This window comes from Lampetra planeri, chromosome 41 (genome assembly GCF_965212315.1).
Source record: "Lampetra planeri chromosome 41, kcLamPlan1.2.h2, whole genome shotgun sequence".
Lineage (NCBI taxonomy): Eukaryota > Metazoa > Chordata > Hyperoartia > Petromyzontiformes > Petromyzontidae > Lampetra > Lampetra planeri.
Genome location: NC_136147.1, coordinates 8,769,874 through 8,791,168, shown reverse-complemented (window position 1 = coordinate 8,791,168; position 21,295 = coordinate 8,769,874). Strand labels below are relative to the sequence as shown.

At 46.1% G+C, this 21,295-nt stretch overlaps 1 protein-coding gene across 1 annotated transcript; it reads left to right on the top strand.

Annotated features, from left to right (window-relative positions):
- Positions 1–4,671: 4,671 nt before the first annotated feature.
- RACK1 (receptor for activated C kinase 1) lies at positions 4,672–10,339 on the top strand. The gene is made up of 8 exons (XM_078613515.1): positions 4,672–4,985; positions 5,898–6,069; positions 6,381–6,528; positions 7,217–7,312; positions 8,384–8,494; positions 8,707–8,847; positions 9,276–9,386; positions 10,126–10,339. Exons 1-8 carry the CDS (start codon positions 4,877–4,879, stop codon positions 10,189–10,191), a joined length of 954 nt encoding a protein of 317 aa, XP_078469641.1. The 5' UTR covers positions 4,672–4,876; the 3' UTR covers positions 10,192–10,339.
- The last annotated feature ends 10,956 nt before the right edge of the window (positions 10,340–21,295 follow it).

Here is a 21,295-nt window from a genome sequence, read left to right as displayed (position 1 = left end):
GCCCTGGTGCTACGATTTCGGAAGTCACCTCTCATTGAACGGTGTGTTAGGAGAGCGCTTTTTCTTTAAATGGCAGAAACAATTGCACAACGGAATTTTTTTTATTGAAAATGTTTGTTAAAGGACGCAGCGGTCAAAGACGCGCACACCGAGTCGGTAGGCTGTGTCCCGAGCATGGATCGGTGATCCTCAACAACCGCATCCAGTGGCGTATCGCTCTTGCTGCGGCTCCTCGTCACGTGCCACGTACAGCTCTGAAGTCTACCAGCGACGAAGATGCATCTTCAATGGGAAATTAGTTCTGGCCCAGGCTGAGATTTGTGTTTGATTTCAAGAGTAAAACACATTAAGTTGCAACAAGTAAAAGCGTTAGTGATGTCACCGGATTAGCGTGTAATTAAAAGAGAAGCATAAGGGTGTTTCGATTCATATCTATGATGTCTAACGCTCATGATTACGTGCGTATATTGGTGCATTTGCGATGTACAATGTATGCCAGTGATATGTATCGTGTTCATGTTGCATTTTGGCTAATGGAGCAAACAAAACATCGAATTAGGAAAAACAAGATTAAAAACCGGATGGATTCTTGATATTCGATCGTAACCATAACATCGAGACGATAGCAGGTGAATCATTGCACGTCTACGTAAACAATGTTGAGTGAACCCACAATAGTTGTCATAACGACATAGCCGACAGAACTTCAGTGTTTACACTCATCAATGACGCTTCAAGCTTGTGTCAGATTCGGCAGCACACTGTTACGGTGCGTGTAGAAAGAGCTGCTTGCGTCTTTGATGAAAACTTCTGGGTTTACATCTGAAAACTGAACCCAACGAAAACAATGTCACTTGCGTGAAAATACTTTTACACGTTTTATTATTTTACATCGGTTACTGTTCTGGTCAAAGGTTTGTGTATTTGTTTCAACGTTAAACGAAACTAAAACGTTTTATTTTATTTTACCAGCCATATAGCTCTTTTTTCAGAAGCGACCTGGCCACAAATGATAACTCAACGAAGTGGATTATCACCAAGTGGAAATTTATAGCAGCCAAATACTACAAAGGTCAAGTTCCTAAACGTGCAGGAGAAAATAGGAGGACCCAGAAAAAAGAAAAAAAAACTACAAATATTCAGGGAAAGTAGTCGGGATCGAACCCATCGATCCCACGACCTCCATGGATACGAGGCGAGGGAGTTAACATCTCGCCACGGTGGCCACGTGACTGCCAACGCTGCCTGTGATCGTTCTTAGTCGTCTGTGGCAACGTCTCAAAACCCGACGTGGGTCACCCGGACGTGACAGATTGAGACAAACGGGGAGCGGATTTAGCGAGAGTGGGGGGCAATGAGGTCAAGAGGCCTATTGGTTTCGCAGCCCAGGGAGCTATGGGATAAACAAAAAAACAATGTATGTACAGTATGTTGAAACTTCTTTCGCACCGTACGTAGCCAACCGTGCTCATCGGAGGTGCGGGGGAAGGCCAACAAAGAGACAAGAACGCTAAGTTTGAGGGTCGAGTATTAGAAAGCGGTAATTGAAGGAGGGCGATCTGTCATGCTGCATGGCTCAGAGGTGGACGCCAGGCGGTTCGAAAATAAAGTTGCATTTTGCACATAACCGTCTGCGTGGTCTCATTGCGTCACAGTATTGCGTCATGACAATTGGCGCTCCACGTGGCAGTCAACTACAGTATCTAGAAAAGGATTATTGTAATGTGTTGCCAACAGGGCTACATAGGGGCCGTCCATAAATTACGTCACGCGATTTTGGACAATTTTTGACCCCCCCCCCCCCTTCGTCACACGGCGTCACAAAAAGTCAGACCCCCCCTCAAATATGACGTCACAAAGCTCTGCCCCCCCCCAAATCGCTTTAAACTATTTTCATTGTAGTGGCGCTGTACTCTGATGTTGTAGGAGAAAACATTTATTTAAAAGTCTATTTAATTAAGTTGAACGTGTTGTCTATATTTATTTAAAGTTGTGCATTTTGATATGACGTCACATTTCTCAACCCCCCCCCCCCCCTCCATTGTCACACATCGTCACAAATGTCTGACCCCCCCCCCTAGGTGCGTGACGTCATTTATGGACGGCCCCATACCTGTCCGCCCCTTATCAGTGCCTGCCATATTAGAGACCAAGTCAGACCTTATTGGTAACCCCGTGCCCCCTTATACATCTCAATGTTCATCTTACAAAGTTCCCATCACAAGGGAGAAACACAAATAGACAAAGCATATTTCGCCCGCATTGAGACGGCTGTGCGCCGTATGGACCTGAAAACGCAGTTCCCCTGGACAAGAACACGGGGTGAGCCGTGTGGGTTTAGACAGCTGTGCGGTGAAGCTGACGCAGTAGTCCATGGGAGAGAACGCGTACTGTAGAGGTGTTGCGAAAACAATCAATCAAATTTGATTTGAAGCTTTCGTGACTGCAGGAATTACTGTTTGGTTCAATCGGTAAAAGCACTTAGAAAACAAATAAAATTAGACAGTAAATTAAATGATTTAATTTACAAGAATACGGGGTAACAAAATATTAAATTTCTTTTCTATTATTTTATTTATTTTCTTTCTACGTGACTTTACCGAAAGAACCAAAGAGTAATCAATCAAGTCTTTATTTCTACAGCGCTATATCGTGCAAAAGATGCAATTCAAAGTGCTGTAAAGATCATATAAAACATTGTTAAAATAATACATCGCAAGAACAATAAATGCAAGTTCCATACAAAAAATTGCATTATAATAAATTACTATTGAAAGCATATACAAATATAACACTATAAAATAATCTTAAGCAAGTTTAAAAGGGTACTTTTTAGATTTAACTTAAATTGCTTAATGCTTGCGAAGCCAAAAGCTGTACAGAATAAAATGCAGACTCGTCTGCCTGGGGTAGTACCCCCCCCCCTCTCGCACGCGTGGACTCCCGCATGTAAACCACTCCGGTGATTATTGGCTCGAGAACACTTTAATGTATAAGGGACCGTCCATAAATGACGTCACGCGAATTTGGACGATTTTTGACCCCCCCCCTTCATCACACGGCGTCACAAAGTCACACCCCCCCTCAAATATGACTTCACAAAGCTCTGCCCCCCTTCCCCCCCCCCAAAAATAAAACATGCTTCAAATCGCTTTAAACTATTGTCATTGTAGTGCGTATTTAATGTGGCGCTGCCCTCTGATGTTGTAGAGGAGAAACATTTATCAAAATGCCTATTTAATTAAGTAGAACGTGTTGTCTATATTTATTCAAAGTTGCGCATTTTGATGTGCCGTCACATTTCTCAACCCGCCCCCCCCCCCTCTTCACACATCGTCACAAATGTCTGACGTCATTTATGGACGGCCCCTAAAAGGAACGCAGAGCTTGGGCAATTGTCTGGCGCGCCGGCTCCGCGCCGCGTGTGGCCGTAGTCGCCTCTGGCGCGAGGCGATAACTCTCCTCTGAACCCCGAGGAGAGGACCAACCGCGTGCGCTTTCTTAGAAAGTTTAAAGTTAAAACAAACCGAGTATCGTAGCTGCAATGAGGCAGGACGGATAGGGTTGAGGAGGGGTGCAATTGGGCGAGGCAGGCATTACAGTGGGGAAGAGAAGACCAAAGGAGAGGATCACGAGACGCTGCTGGCAGGGAGAGCTTTGGCGGTGGTCAATGCGCACGGCTGCGGGGTCTGGCGGAGGGCAGAGCGCCCTAAGCGACGACGCGCCATCTCGCGCTAGAAACATTAACATAAGTTATGATAACTTATGATCGCGTGATGTTTTTAATATAAATTATGCTAATGCCTGGGGGAAAGCCAATCAGCGTCAGGGGGCGGCGGAACGTGGGCTTTGTCGATCTACAAATTGTCTCTTTCGAACCAGAAATCAACACACGTGCGTGGCTGTGTTCGAGATTGGCGTCGTTTAAACGTCTCTCTATTCTCGTGTAATCTTGCTGTGGGATCGTAAAAAAAATACTTCGCGTTCCGGTATTACTTATATGGGCAAAGCCACACCTAATTACTCGACATTTGAGCCTAAATCGTTAACAAAATGTGTCATTCATTCAGTCGGCATCCTGAATAGAGGTTTTTGGGTTAGATCGCGTTCGTATAAATATGTAAATATGCACATGTCGTTGAACCCGCCACCACCCGACAGGTTTGTCACGTAAACAAAACGTGGCCTCTTCTTGGTTCTTTCGGTAAAGTCACGTAGAAGGGAAATAATACAATAATAAAAATAAAACATAAAATAATTCTCACGACGTTTCGGCTACAACGCAAGCAGCCGTCATTCTTCACCTGAGGACGGCTGCTTGCGTTGTGGCCGAAACGTCGTGAGAATTATTTTATCATGTTTTATTTTTATTATTTCCCGTCTACGTGACTTTACCGAAAGAACCAAGAAGATGAATCCCTGCACCTGAAGACGGAAGCTTGTGTTGCCTCCGAAACGTCGTGATTTTTATTTTATTTTACTTTTATTAATTGTTTACCTACGTCACTTTACCGAAAAAACCTAAGAATATGAATCCCTGCAGTCACGAAAGCTTCAAATCTAGAAATACGAATATGAATCCCTGCAGTCACGAAAGCTTCAAATCTAGAAATACGAAAATGAATCCCTGCAGTCACGAAAACGTGGCCTCTCTCCGAGGGGGCGGGGCTTCTCTCAGGGGCGGGGCGAGGGCGGACCGGGAGGTGTGGCGGCGTCGTCCACAATGCACCGCTGCGCGTGACGTCATAACCCGTGTTCGGCCCCTTCTTCCGGTCTTTTCGCGCGAGGACGCCATTGAGGCAGTAGAGCGGGCGCCGAGCGCTCACGCAGCAATCCGCATCCATCCGCGCGCTCCGAGCCGCCACCGCGCTTCATCATGACGGAGCAGATGACCCTGCGCGGGACCCTCAAGGGCCACAACGGCTGGGTCACGCAAATCGCCACAACCCCGCAGTTCCCCGACATGATCCTGTCCGCGTCGCGAGGTGAGAGAGAAGGAGGGATGGTGCGGCCATGGCCGCCGTTACTCTCGTTACGCCTCCGCGCTCCTCTCGTCTAAGTCCACGTCTATTAACGCTGTTACGTTACTTACGCAAGGCGTCTGAGATAGTTTTTAAATAATTGTAAGAAAAAAAACTGTCCGGCTGTGAAGCTTTTATGATATTCTTGAGCGTGCCGTTAAGCCTGGGCCTGACCCAAGTTTGGAGTGCGCGGGGCCAGGTGGTGATGGTGGTGGTGAGCGTGGTGGTGGGGAGTGGTGGCGATTTGGGTGAATTGTTGGTGGCAGTGGGTCTCGCCAGGCTTCCCACACGCGTTAACGAAAGACATTGAATTGATGTTTGAACCCTGAGATGTCCCATGCGTGTAACTTGTAAAACACCGGCAGTGTCTGTTTAAAGCTCTGTTTAGCAACGCGTTACATTACGCAACTTATGCAAGTGAACTCCAGTATAATTCCGAAGTACCGTAGATGCATGGCAGACTTGCACCCATCCCAGCTTGACTTGTTGAGTCTTGGTGCCTAATCGTATTCACTTTAAACCCAGAAGCCCTCAATGTAACTAACCACTGTATGGGAACTCTAAACGAGTGGCGTTCCTTCATTTTCCTTCAACTTGGGCGATGCCGAGGGACGTCTGCGATGCAATATCCGCGAGGCCTTGTTAGCGAGGCGTTGTGCCCCGTGGTCAATCCCGACATTGAGGGCCCGGTTTCATGGCTGCGCATTTGGCGTACGATCAATCAGACCCCCACCAAGTTCCGTATGGAGAACAGTCCAGCCGGCTTCCATCAAAAGATAACTCCGTCAAACGTGTCCCACTTAAAGCACGAACCTGCCCTCCCCAACGTTCACCAACAATCCCCCCACACACACACACACCTGTTGGACTTTGCAGACAAGACGCTGATCATGTGGAAGCTGACCAGAGACGAGACCAACTACGGCATCCCACAGCGATCTCTGCACGGCCATGGGCATTTCGTGAGCGACGTCGTCATTTCCTCCGACGGCCAGTTCGCCCTCTCTGGCTCGTGGGATGGGACCCTGCGTCTGTGGGATCTCACCACGTGAGTCGTAGCCCCCAAAGTCTCATTCACGAGCGAGTGCGCGACTTTGACGGCTTCTGTTAGTGCCACCCGCGTGCACGTTTCATTTTGGGTACAATTTTTGTGAACGAAAAATCTCTCCTGAGCGCACGTTTTTAAATATTTGCTGGGATTTTAAATGCTGTTTGTTAACGCAACTAGCAATTTTTATTTGATAGTTGCATTTGAAGTGTGTGGATCATTCAAGCTACGTTAGCATTTTTCGATGAACGTGAACTTGTGGTTTTTTGGGGAGTTGGTGCTGGTGGTAACATTGTGCTCTGATGGTGCAGGGGCACGACCACACGCCGATTCGTGGGCCACACCAAAGACGTGCTGAGCGTGGCGTTCTCCGCTGACAACCGTCAGATTGTGTCCGGCTCGCGTGACAAGACCATTAAGCTGTGGAACACCTTGGGTGTCTGCAAGTACACCATCCAGGTCTGTTGTTGCGTGCCCGGCATGTTGCTGGTTAATGCTGCAGATTGTTAAGATTACTTTTAAGTTTCAGAAGCAACTTAAAACATCACATTTTGTCATCCAATTTATTGGAAGATATTTCAGAATACAGTACTGAATAATGATATTGTAATCATTGGACTTTTTATTCAGAAATGCCTTGTTCCTTTTTAGCGTATGTGCTGTTTTGTGTCCGTGAGAGAACTCATCTTTTCAAAGGGGGGGGTGCATTTCTGGCCCAGTATAATAACAGTGTTATGCTTGACCAATTCTCTTGCTATTTTTTCAGTCCAAAACTGGTAAATTCCATAAACTTAAGTGTATATTTTGCATATAATTTGTATAAATTGTAAATTAAATATATTTTCTCATTCCCAGAATTATTATCTATGGTTCGTTACATGCCTGTTACGTGCACATCATTTCAGTGGCATGGCACTGCATTTGCAACATTCAGTTTGTGGACAAGCGAGCTCTGTGCAGTCCTGCTTCAATTCAATGAAAAGGAGTATGTCATGTCAAATGCGGTACTCGTATTGAGACTAATAATTCTACGATTGCATTTCAGTTTTAAAAGTTGAAGTAACATGTGTTGGGAGGTTGTAATTGGACAAGAGCCTGAAATAAACTCGTTGATCGTTGACAGCAGCGCATTTGACTGTTTTCACAGGAGGATGGCCACACCGAGTGGGTGTCATGTGTGCGCTTCTCGCCCAACAATAACAATCCCATCATTGTCTCTTGTGGCTGGGACAAGCTGGTCAAGGTATGTCGTTCATAATCGTCAGAACTCGTATCTCCTTTATCCATGACCGGATAAACGTTCCCCCCATTTATGCTGGCATCTGTTGCATGATAGCACACACTACTAGCTAGCTTCTGAACACGAGCCGATCTTGTCATGCCATCTCTGGTTGTTTTCCTTGAGCCGTCGCTCAGCCTCAACCCCTCGCCCCTTGCTCTCTCCCTAAATGTCCCGCCCCAAGCCTTTGCTTTGATGGTCCTAGATGTTTCTAATATGCATTTGCTCTCAGATTCATGCGTTGTTTCTGTCAGTGTGCACTTATCAACTCTTTTTCCATTTGTATTGCCCAAAACCATGTTTTTGATCCATAATTCATAGGTGATAACTTTCAATCTGTAACTTTCTTGTTTAGGCACATTGCTATCTCTTCATCAGAATCTTTATACTAGAGAAAGCTGATGAGCTATACAAATCTTTCACAGATGTCCAAATTATAAAGTGTTTCCAAAATCACTCCAACTTGTTGTCTCACTTATTCATTTAATCATTTTAATCTGGTTCACCTTCAAAAATAGCCCCTAAAATGTTTTGTTTAAGCTATATCTATTTTGAGCCCAACTATTATTTTATTCAGTTTAAATAATGTTAAATTTGAGATGGTTTCCGCCGGTATCTTTGCTCAAATGGTATCTACTTGCTGGTTATTCTGTCCAGTCATCCAAGAAAATCTGCTTTGAGGCTTGTAGGATTTGGATGTTTCTTTGCAGTTTTGTTTCCCTTTTTAAATTCAGGAATGATTGTTGCATCAGTCCATGATTGGAAGTATTACAATTATATGTAAACATTTAGTAAATAGGTTCAAACATTTGGCTCTGCTTGTTTGATGTTGTTGTCCCACCTTTTTCAAGCTTTCATTTTTTTCATACTGAGGGTCAATGTTTAAAGGTAATTTGCTAAATTGTTAACTCTTGTTACGGAGTTGTATATTAGATTTGTAAATCCAAAAAGTCCAAGTTGAGCTGTATTTTACACGTACTTTTATACCCCATGATGTCATAGTTAACAGTTATGTGTTTTGTGATCTGAATGAAGGTGTGGAATTTGACCAACTGCAAGCTAAAGACCAACCACATTGGCCACACGGGCTACTTGAATACAGTGACCGTGTCTCCTGATGGTTCCCTGTGTGCCTCTGGTGGGAAGGTATAGTAGATGCTGGCATTGTTGACACCATTTGTGCTTCACCCAAATTTTGTGACGACATTCACTCACGCACCCAGCATGCCGAAAGAAACCACCACACAAACACAACTTCAGAGGCACATGGGAATGAATAACCATGATATTTTATTGAGAAAAACATTTGCTTATCTTAAGAACTTCCTATCAAATGTAAATTGTGTGTGTTCATGTAGGATGGGCAAGCCATGCTGTGGGACCTGAATGAGGGCAAGCATCTCTATACACTAGATGGAGGTGACACCATCAATGCGCTCTGCTTCTCACCAAACCGCTACTGGCTGTGTGCAGCCACTGGGCCCAGCATCAAGATCTGGGTAAAATGCGAGCTTCTGCACTTGCCTCTCTTGCTTTCATTAAAACCTTGTCATAGATTGAGACACCCAATGATTATTCCCAATCACTACCCATCTGACCTCTTTTGGAGGAAGGATTACAAGTCCTGCAATTATGAGGGTGATCTGAATAAGTTGAGTGTGCAATAACACATGTTTTTTTGTAATGTGAGAATGTAATATTTTATTTAAAATGCACCTGAAATGTCGTGTATAGTGATGGAGGAATGCCCATCAGTTCACGCTAACAACTTTGTTGGTTTATTTAAAGATAACAGGTTGAGACTGACCATCAATATCCTTTATCGCTAAACTTGGGAGACACAGCAAGTTCCCATTGTGCGAACCCGACGTCTGCTGTGTGCGATGGTGTTAATTGATTTGCTGCTCCTAACTCTGTGGCCGTGCAGGATCTTGAAGGCAAAGTGATTGTGGATGAGCTCAGGCAAGAAGTGATCAGCACAAGCAGCAAGGCTGAACCACCCCAGTGCATTTCCCTGGCCTGGTCTGCTGATGGACAGGTAAACACTCCATTCCTTCCACTCTTCTCCAGTACGTCTTGTTAGACGCATAGTCGTCTGGACTACATTTGTGCAGAAACTCATTTTTCTTAACCCTTCTAGAATATTTATATATGCATCGGTCACACCACAATCATCTATATCATACTACTGTTTATGGAAAGCTGTTTGTCATTCCGCTTGCATCTCAAGAACCATAATTAGTATGAGGACCAGCAGACCTTACAAAATCGCCTTTCCAAACTGTACATTTGCTTTTTCATGAGTTATGGTTTGGCTTGAAGAGTGGGCCAAACGTCTACCACAGTGATTGGTTTGTCTGCTAGACATCTGATTGTAGATGGTCGTATCACAACATTTATAAACTTGTTCTTCTTGTGGATTGGAAGTTTTCCATAATTACCAAAAGTAGTACGAGGCTTTGAATGGCCACAGTTTTCAGCATTGGCCCAGTTTACAGACTGCTCGTCCGATCTTCCAATGTAACGTCCTACAGTGAAGACACCCAATGATTATTCCCAATCACTACCCATCTGACCTCTTGATAGAGGAAGGGATGACAAGTCCTGCAAATATGAGGGTGATCTGAACTGAAGCAACTGCATAACTTGTGTGCATAAGTCCTGAAGTTACTGCAGCCTTTCGAGGTGTGATTAGACATTGCACAAAAGGAGTCGCTGAAAGGCTAATGTGTTAGATTTTCAAAAGTTACAATTTTGTTGTATTTTTATGTTTTCAGACTCTCTTTGCTGGTTACACTGACAACTTCATCCGAGTTTGGCAGGTGACCATTGGCACTCGCTAAGACCTGTCAAAGGGATGTGCTGCGACATGGGTGCAAGCACATGATACGGCTCATGAGTGTGAGACTATCACATGGCATTGGCCATTGTCATCATCATTGGTGTGCTTGCACTTGCTTTTTCAGTGCTCAATAAACAATTGAAAACATTTGTTACCTGTCCCTTTTATTTTACTCACTAAGTGCAGTGTCCATGGTGCTTCAATCTCAAATCTAGTCCCCATACCAGCTTATTCAGCCAACTCGGAATAAATGTGTTTTGGCGGTGACCCTGAACTATTAGTTTTCAGCCACCCCTCCCCCCATTCCACCACTCTGGTGGTAGAACAGCCAAGTCTCCATCTCCCAAGAAGCAAGGCCAACGGTGCCGTAAAGCCTCGCGCAGCAGCAGCACGCTCGTGTGGTGGTGGTGGCCATGCACGTGGCCTGTAGTCTGGCACACTGGAGGCGAGGGTTGGGTGGATCGCATTGCAAAAAATACTTGCCGTGGGTGTTGAGGTCCCATACCATGGTTTGCCAGAAGAGGGCAGTACTGTACAGCTAGTGCACTAATCTATTTACATCTTCAGGGATGGTGTTGCCCCCTCGCACATGTATCGCTGGAACCCTCAAGTCGCGACCCCAACACCCTGGCTGTCTGCTTTCACACATTTCTCCTTCCACCCATCCGCCACAACAACGGTAACCCTCTGGATAGTTGCAGGACTTAGCGGAGTGTTACAGGGCCTTAACATCCCTCGTCATCGCTTGAAGTCACGCGAGGCCTTTTGGAGCCATGCGCTTAACCTTCAACAATGTGCGTTAAACCCTGATAAAGCTTGGAGAGCTGAATGGAGCTAAAATTAACTTGAAAACTCTTTGTAAAATACCTAACGCAGATAGCTAGCTGGTTTTGATCTTCCCTGAAGATCATGGTCCACGCTGAACTGCATCTGTACAAACCATGGCAAATGTGGATACCTCGTGGACAAATGGAAAATGTAACTCTGCAATGTGCGACTGGTCTTCCAGAACAAACCAACAAAGATACAATGCCCGATCCACATACAAAGTGGACGTTGCAGTGATGCACTCTGCTGCTCCGACAAGGTTATCTGGTTTGACCACCTGAATGTGAAATTCTAGTTGGTCTGCATCTACATTAGCCGTATGAAGGAAGCAGCGTTCTATGAAGTCCCATTAAAGAGGCTTCAAAGGAACATGAGACTGGATGGAGGTGAGACCTACCCACTTGCTTACGAACTCTCTCCCTGACTCGCTATCCTACTTTTACCCACTTGCCTACCTACCTACTTTACCTCGCCTCTCAACCTGTCTCGGTGCCTGCAAAATGAACGAATCACACGGACGTTCCCGGCAGAGCCAGGGGTTTTTTTGGTGGGTTTGGGAAGCTTTGGGGGGAGGGGTGGTCTGGAGTATGTCTGGGTGGAGGGGGGTGAGATTTGCGGGGTTTGGTTACATCAAACTTGTTTAAGACCATGTTTCAAGCCGAAAGTTCCAATTTTTGTTTTAATGTACAATTTGAAGCAAGTGGTGCAAGGCTGTGGATGGCCACATTTTTCAGCATCGGCCCAGCTTTAAGAGACTGCTCGTCTGATCTTGCTTCCATTGAAGCGTCATGCAGTGAGACACCCAATGATTATTCCCAATCACTCTCAATCTGACCTCTTGATAGAGGAAAGATGACAAGTCCTGCAAATATGAGGGTGATCTTAACTGAAGCGACTGCATAACTTGTGTGCATAAGTCCTGGATATACTTGCAGCCTTTCGAGGTGTGATGCAGACTGCACAAAAGGGGTCGCTGAAATCTCATGTCAGATTTTTTAAAGTTAAAATAATTTATACTGGTAGGAACCTAATTGCACCAGCCCACAGGGGATTATTGTGTCTGTCGTGCAGGGAGGGGCTGAGAGGGGAGGGGCTGGGTGGGGGGTGGGGAGGGGCTGGTCACCCCGTGGTGCCCCAATAAAACTCAACGTTTAACCTACGCACGCCGGCTTGTGCCCGCCCTCAGTCGAACATTTGCGGAATACACCACGCCGCCGTTGACCCTGGCCATTGACCGAGTAACCCAACGTTCCTACCAGCTCCCTCCGCAGGAATGTGTTTTGTATCTTTTCTGATTCCATTCACAACTTCATCCGAGTTTGGCAGGTGACCATTGCCGCTCGCTTAGACCTATCAAAGGGATGTGCTGCGACATGGGTGCAAGCACACGATGCGGCTCATGAGTGTGAGACTATCACATGGCATTGGCCATTATCATCATTGATGTGCTTGCACTCGCTTTTTCAGTGCTCAATAAACAAGTGAAAACATGTCTTACCGTCTGTCTCTTTGAGCTCACAAAGTGCGGTGTCCATGGTTCTTCAAAATCTCAAATCTAGTCCCCACACGAGCTTATTCAACCAACTGAATAAATGTGTTTTGGCGGTGACCCTGAACTATTACAGTTTTCAGCCCCCCCCCATCCCACGCCTCTGGTAGTAGAACAGCCAAAGTCTCCACCTCCCAAGAAGCAAGACGAACGGTGCCGTAAAGCCTCGCGCAGCAGCAGCACGCTCGTGTGGTGGCGGCGGCTTTGCACGTGGACGAGGGTTTGATGAATCACAAAATATCTTGCCCTGGACGTTCAGCTCCCATACCATGGTTTGCCAGAAGAAGGCGGTGTTGTACAGCTAGTGAACAAATCTATTTACATCTTCAGAGATCGTGTTGCTCCCTTGCACACATTTTTGCGGTCCGGGGTGTGTCTCGGTACATCAAATCTTTTTTTTTATTCCATGTTGCTTTCATTCGCAAGCCCAAAGAGTCTCTAATCCATTGCGGAGAGTTTCCAGTTCTAAATCGAGGAGTCTTCCAACGCTGTCAATCTGAATATTCCTAACTGGAGGAATCCGATGAGCTATGATGCTCTTTTTACAGATGTCCAATGCGGGCAGGTCAGCAACAAACAATACAAACACGGCAGAAGTGCAACAGAGATCAAAGGTTAGCAAGAAAGTGACTTGAAATAAAAAATAAGTGTCATATATAGTCCGATTTTAAACACTGCTTGGACTAAACAGCAAAACAACAACAATCTCAGACCACACCAAGACAACACACTGCCTCTATAAAATGTCACGTTAAATGAAATCATTGATATACAGCTCAGGATCTAAGTTGCAAATCACGTGGGCACATGTGGCTGTATCCAGCACTCATCTGCATCAGGATATTTAAAAAATGAGGATTTATGATGGGGGGCCGTCCATAAATGGCGTCACGCACCTGGGGGGGGGCAGACATTTGTGACGATGTGTGACGGGGGGGGGGGTTGAGAAATGTGACGTCACATAAAAATGCGCAACTTTAAATAAATATAGACAACACGTTTTACTTAATTAAATAGACTTTTTGATAAATGTTTTCTCCTACAACAGAGTGCAGCGGCACATTAAATACGCACTACAATGACAATAGTTTAAAGCGATTTGAAGCATGTTTTATTTGGGGGGGGGGGGCAGAGCTTTGTGACGTCATATTTGAGGGGGGGTTTGACTTTTTGTGACGAGGGGGGGGGGGTCAAAAATCGGCCAAAATCGCGTGACGTCATTTATGGACGGCCCCATGGAATTGGAACTCCCAAAATGGAATTGGGGTTCCTGAAATGGAATTGGGATTCCTGTAACCCCAGCTAGGGTAGGGTTAGCGGTTTTAGATAAAGGGGTTAGGGCTATAGGGTTGTGAATACAGGATATATACACTATAGGTTCTACATAAGTTGTAAATGTTGTGGGTTTACTCTCCAACACACCGGTGTGCTGTACTAGTAACAAATTGGCACGTTTTATTTACGTGACAAACCTTACTAGTTGGCTGTGGCGAGTTTAACGACGCGTTTCTATGTAGGCGACCTCACGCAAAAACCTCTTATTGATAATATTGGTCGCGAAAGGCCTACGACATGTTACACTGAGGGTCAATAGAAGTCTCGCGATGCCCTCTGGTGGACAAACGCGTAACTACAGCTGCTGTGTGACAACTGAGCAGACAGCCCTCCACACAAACAATGCACGAGTGCGTCTACTCATCCCATCAGCCGCACAACATTCTGAGGGTACATCCCCATCAGCAGCATTGATTGAACACAAGCAACACCCTGGAGAGCAATACTCAGGGTCTCGTTGTCAGTACAGGCTCTGCTTGAAACAACACTGGTATCACTGCAGAAGTGTGTACAGGAAGAAACACATTTCTGGCGGAGTTCGCTCTTGTTTAGAGACAACAGGAAAATCACGTGGCTCAGAAGGTGCCAGTGATGCAAGGTAAGAGAGTAAGTGGAAGGCAGAATGAGAGGTGGGTGGGGTGGGGGCGATGTGGTGCGATCGGAGCGTGGTGGCCCGAGGAGCATCATGAGAGACGGCGCAGGAGAGGGCGGCGTGGGGAAGGTTGGCAAGGACAGCGGAACACGCCACGTGAGTGGGAAAAACGCGTGGAAGAAGAATAAGTGTGTTCATCTTCTTGGTTCTTTCGGTAAAGTCACGTCGAAGGGAAATAATAAATAATAAAACATAATAAAATACAATTCTCACGACGTTTCGGCCACAACGCAAGCAGCCGTCCTCAGGTGAAGAACAGGTCTGTCGGAAAGACAGCGTCTGAATGAACACCACCAAGCTTGGCAGCGTATATTTAAGCTGGGTTAGAGGAGGAAGGGCGCCTTGACAAAAGAATTTGCATATCAACAGATGAATTTAGCATATTTATGGAATGCGTAGGAGGTGGGGGGGGTCTCAAAGTCATATTATGCCCGTGCATTATGTACGATTAGCAGCAAAAAAGGGAGGAAGTAGGGTTAGCAGTAATAAAGGTGACTTTACCGAAAGAACCAAGAAGATGAATCCCTGCAGTCACGAAAGCTTTAAATCGAAATTTAATTAGTGTGTTGTACATGACTCAGCAGTACACAGTGCTGCACAGCCTCGCTTGAACCAACGCTGATGAACTGCCAGGTATTGTCAGATGTGGGCTCTAGTTTCAGCATAGAACTCGATAACGCGATGCTGCAGATGGTTGGGCGGTGAAGCTGCGTTGACAGCGGCGCATGAACAGAGCAAAACAACATCTCAACATATTCGTCAATGACGCTGTGGTCTTAAAATAACAACGCGTGCAGGCGACGTTTCGACAGTGGCCTTTCTGTACATATCAGCGGGTTGTCACTTCACCAGCGGAGACTGCCATGGACTCCAATGCTAAAGGCTCCCAGACACTTAAATGTGAAATTCTCCCATAGACTTCAATGTCAAAGGCTCCCAGAGACCTCAATGTTAAATTATCCCGAAGGCTTCAATGTTAAAGGCTCACATCGACTTCAATGTTAAAAGCAACCATATACTTCAATGTTAAATTCTCCCATAGACTTTAATGTTAAAGGCACCCAGAGACCTCAATGTTAAATTCTCCCGAAGACTTCAATGTTAAAGGCTCACATAGACTTCAATGTTAAAGGCTCCCATAGACTTCAATGTTAAAGGCAACCATAGACTGAATGTTAATGGCTCACCTAGACTTCAATGTTACATACTCCCATAGACTTAATGCTAAAGAGTTCCATAGACTTCAATATTAAATCCTCCCATACACTTAATGTTAAAGGCTCCCATAGACTTCAATGTTAAAGGCTTCCATAGACTTCAATATTAAATCATCCCATACACTTCATGTTATAGGCTCCCATAGACTTCAATGTTAAAGGGTCCCACAGGCTTCAATGTTAAAGAGTCCTTGAAATTTCTGATTTCTCTATAGTTTCTCCATTTTATGAATATAAAAAAACCGAAATACTGCATATATTTTACAAAATACATTTATAAATAACACTGCGGCCTCAAAATAAATCAAACGTAGGCGACGTTTCGATGCAATGGCCTTCATAGCACATGGAGTAAATTTTGCACGTGCACCACTTCCAACGCAGCATTTACCAAATAATGTGTTCCCTTTCGTTTGAGAGTGGTATCTACCGTATCAATGTATTCGAGTGTGGCTTTAATTGAGGTCGCTTCAAAGGAGTCTAGCCAACGTGGCACTGTGGTTGGCATGGGAGTCAAATTATTCCTCTCATCCGTCCGGGCACATTTGAATGAGGACCGCTGCGTGAGAGGTTGCTCCACGGAAACAATGAGCCCTGGCCATGGAAACGTGGAGTTTCCACCACCGCCTCAGGGGCGCATATGTACACGAGTGCAGCTTTTCTGTTGGTTCGCGTGAGCTAAGGACGTCACGACTCGACGTCCTTCACGATAGCAATTGCCACTTAGATGTTCAAGTCTTGGCCATGCTCTTGCTTATTAAACACACGGCCACATTTCGCCAGTGGTCTTTCCACTGGTGGATGAAGGCCTCCATCCGTCCTTTCTATCCCTCACTGGAATGCGATGCCACGACCATCTCGCTCCTGCACACGAGCTGATCCTTATCGTACTTCAAATCTAGAATTGATCTTTATCGCTCCAGCTCTGTGATGGTCATCCCCCTCCGGCGTCTTCTCACCCTCAGCTCGCACTCCATCACCAGGCCCCGTCCATCGGCCGTCAACTCTGCGTGTGACGTGCCCTGCACAGGCCCACGTACTTACCTCAATGTTGTAGCTCATTTTTCGCTATTGTCTGACCCACGTGGGCCTCCCTCTGACTCATATGTAGTTCCCAGCATGCACCTTGTTCGTCTGCATACTTTTCAGCTTTTGTTAAATTTTGGTTGATAGTGTTCACGATTCCGATCCATCGATCATATAGCAAGACATTTCACTGATTGAAAACGTTTATATTCAGGCGGATTGGTATTTTGCTTTTTACATTTATGTTTTCAAATACACTTTTATCTGCCCTTGCTCGCCACTTTATTTAATTATTAGGATCCCGGACTGCCTTCAAGAATTGCCCGAAATAAAAAGTCCTGTGTTGAGCAATTACTTTATTCTCTTCGGCAAACGTATCGTACACGACTTGATTCGCTCACATTTATCTTTGTTCTAACTTTCTTAAGTTTTTTAAATAATGTCGATTGGTTGTTATAATGACTGTGACATCAGCACATCTGAGACGGTCAATACTTTGCCCCAGTTATGTTTATACAGCTTGTGTTTATTTTAGTTAATGTTTATAAAAACCGACGACTTAATAATATATATTTAAAACTTATAAAAGTAATTTATAATGCTGGAAAGGGCACATATACAATACATTAATAATGCGTTAAAATCATCGTGTGACGTTTACACTTTAAAGGACATAAATCCAAACAGCTGACAAAGGCGAGCCCACCATGTGCGTCCGTCAGTGGGATGGTGGCCACTGGTCCAGACGAGTGGTCGAGGGACATCCAACGGAATGAAACGACACTGCGAGGCCGCCAATTGTAGGTAGGGTGAACTTCGTTCGCACCGTACTTCGCCAACCGTGACAATCAGGAGGAGATGGAGCAATGCGGCCAGCTGGCGTGCAGGCACTAGAATTGTTCTATTACAGAAAACATTCTCAGTCAGTCAACCCACGGCACCTGGGTCTGTTGCGTGACCTCCTGCCAGCGGGCCTTCGACACTTCACGTGCCCTCAAAGTGCACCTAGCCTGGCACAAGCGCCGTGGGGACGTCACCGCCACTTAGTGGCGAACGGCGGTTGTTGTTGCTGTTGTTGTTGTCACGGAGCCACGAGAGATGGCGACGGCTTGCGGAGACCGACATCAAGCAGGGAATGTAATGTGGTTGACGACGATGATTATTAAATACGTTCTGTAAGAGCAATTGTTATCAGGAGCCCTTCGAACTGAAGGATCCATAATAGAGTTGTTTTTGGTGAGATCGCGTAAATAGAAAAATGTGTCGTTAAAACCCGCCACCACCCGACACAGCCAACTAGTAAGGGTTGTCACGTAAACAGAACGTGGCCAATTCGTCACTAGTACAGCAAAGAGCCAAGGGTACTCAGATTATAAATGTTGGTCGCGAAAGCGTACGTGTTAAACAAACTGAAGGACGCATGCAGATGTGGTAGTAACGTTAGGGCAGAAGTAAAAACTAAATTTACGAAACTGGTTTTTCTTTCAAATTAAGTAAAATGTTAACACGTTCCGCAGACAAGGTGAGGAGGAAGAGGCGGAGAGGCAAAGAGGTGGTGTCAGCATTGCTTTTCATGTCAACGCATTTTACCTCTTCACTTATGAACTTTACTCACATGAAAAAAAAAAATCCAAACACCAATTTAAAAAATGTGTATCATTTCTCAATGCAGTGCTGGATGAAGATTTCCCATTCCAAGTCGGTTCTTTGAGAGTGACAAAATGGGACCTCTTTTGCCAAGGCCCTATGTTGTAGCTGCTCACCCCGAGCTCTCAATACCCTGAGAGTGGCATTGTCCTTGTGCTGTTCGCCTGTTGGCGTTCTCTGGTCTGACACCGGTGAGACTGGGCCCTAAAGCGGGCTGTCTCTGGTGTTGGCCAATCAGTTTCAAAGACGATGCTTTTTTTTTTATCAAAGTATGTTTTGTTTTCATGTTCACCATAAGGGGCCGTCCATAAATGACGTCACACACCTAGGGGGGGGGGGTCAGACATTTGTGACGATGTTTGACGAGGGGGGGGGGGTTTGAGAAATGTGACGTCACATCAAAATGCGCAACTTTAAATAAATATAGACAACACGTTCTACTTATTTAAATACGCACTACAATGGCAATAGTTTAAAGCGATTTGAAGCATGTTTTATTTTCACAATGGAAATATGGTTTGGGAGGGGGCATATTTGAGGAGGGGTCTGACTTTTTGTGACGCCGTGTGACGAGGGGGGGGGTCAAAAATTGCGTGACGTCATTTATGGACGGCCCCTAAGTACTTGTGGTTAATGCAGATCCACGATTCCTTGCAGAAGGTATCCATTTGGTGCTTGAACATCTTAACATCTGGTTTGTTTCCAGACAGGGTAAAACCGTTTCTCATTGTTTCATTATTTGAGAGTTGTTGGACCCGACTTCACCGCACTGGTTCGTGTGGATCCGTGAACGGTTTGGGGGAGGGCTAGAGACGGGGAGCAGTACCGGTTCAGATTTCACGAACCGCTGATGTTATCCATGGCTAGGAATCGAACTCAAGTTCCTGGTTCATAACGCTGCACCGCCACTGCGCCTGCGTGTGGTTTTGCAAGCGTTATTAGCGGCCACCTTTCAAGGGCAGCACGCTGCACGAGGGGGTGGTGTAGCCAGCACCTCGGGGGATCTCTGTCTCTGTGGTGTAGTATGTTTCCGCAACAAAGATAAAGATCCCCCGTATAGCCTTAACAGACTTTTGGGGCAAGTGCTGTTGGCGAGCAGCTATGAAAGCCGGCACGGCACACGAGGGGGTGGGTGGCCAGCGCCACGCCCGGTCGCATTTTGTCTCCCTCTAGTGGTGATGTTTACGCACTGCACCAGGTACTCATTTTATGCTGAGTCGACCTAGGGGATGCCCAGGACCGTTTCGAATTTTCGCCACAGTTATTGGTCGTGAGCGGGAATCAAACTCGGGTCGGTGGGTGCGTAGCGCAGCGCGCTAACCGCTACACTACCGCTCCCCAATATGATGAAGACAAACATCCCCCGTATAGCCTTTAACAGACTGTTGAGGCAAGTGCTGTTAGCGAGCACCTATGAAGGCCGGAACGGTACACGAGGGGGTGGGTGGCCAGCACCATGCCTGACCGCCTTTGTCTCCCCAGTGGCGATGTTTTCACACACCGCACCAGGTACTCGTTTGAGGCTGCGTGGACCTAGGAGAGGCCCAGCACCGATTCAGATAATCGCCACTGGTGTTGGCCGTGAGCGGGAATCGAACTCGGGTGGCCGGGTTCGTAGCGCAGCGTAGCGCTGACCGCCACACTACCGCTCCCCACTCCCAATACAGCACCACGCACGCCTGTTTAGCGCATTTTACTTTTGCATTTCTCTACAAAAGCAGTATAGTCAGCGGACCTTTACATCATTGCACCGAGTACTGGACATTGCCGCTATGAAGCGGAGGCAAGAGCAGCTTCCTTGATATGAAATTCCGTTCATGTTGTTCATTATAGAGCCTCGGGGGCAGGCACGTTAAACCACTGGTTTTAGACAGTACTTTGTTCAACTTTTGTGTTCACGCATTGGCCAATTGGAACTTAACAAGACCCGTCTGTCAGTTGATCAACATAAGCGTGGAAGAAATGTGCGTGCCTGTGTGCAAGCGTCCTATTCCTACAGAAATTGCGCCGGTGTTGACAAATTGGGGTCCCAATGCGGCCAGAGTGGCCATGCGAACATCGTCAACGTTGTTTGGTTGACCTCTGACATTTGAGGAATTAAAATAAAACCGTTTTACACGAACACCCGACGCGAATCAATTTAAAGGGATTACCACTAAGCCCTTTAACAGACACGCATGTGTGCCGAAAGGCACTTTACATTGACTTGTGTGACTGACCAATTAAAGCCAATGAATGATTATCAAGAAGATAAATATGCCCCCCCCCCCTGTTCTTTTGTATCTGTTGCCCTCCTCTCTCTTCCCCCTTTCTGTCTCGACGTCTTTGCGGCGTCTTTCCGCTGCACGCTGAGATGCAGTCGTGCTTGTATGTCACGTTCAGTTTCAGCGCCTTTGCCAACCCGCTGTTGGACGAATGCATCCCCATGCTGTATTAGTCATTGGGATTGTTTGACCATACTTCACCACTCCGGTCGGTGGTGCGGGTGGGTGAAGCGAGGGGGGCACGGGAACGGTTCAGATGTCACTCGCCACTGACGTTAGTGAGTGGCCGGGGATAGCACTTGGGTAGTGCGCTAACCACTGCGCCACTGTTCCACCCCTGTCAGTCGCAATCAAGTGCAATATCGATGCAAACGTCTTGATCCTCGTCACTTCTTGCTCCACTACACGACGCGTTGTCGAGTCAGCCAGACGTGACATCACAGTCCCTGTGCCTGACGTCCGTCACGGGCAATATCATTCACGACTGTTCGCCCAGATGGCGGCGTGATGTGGGTTAGTGGGAAGGATATAGGTTCAGCTCCCAAATCAGGTGTCACCCCCGGCCATCATCCCTCTGGTACGTATTA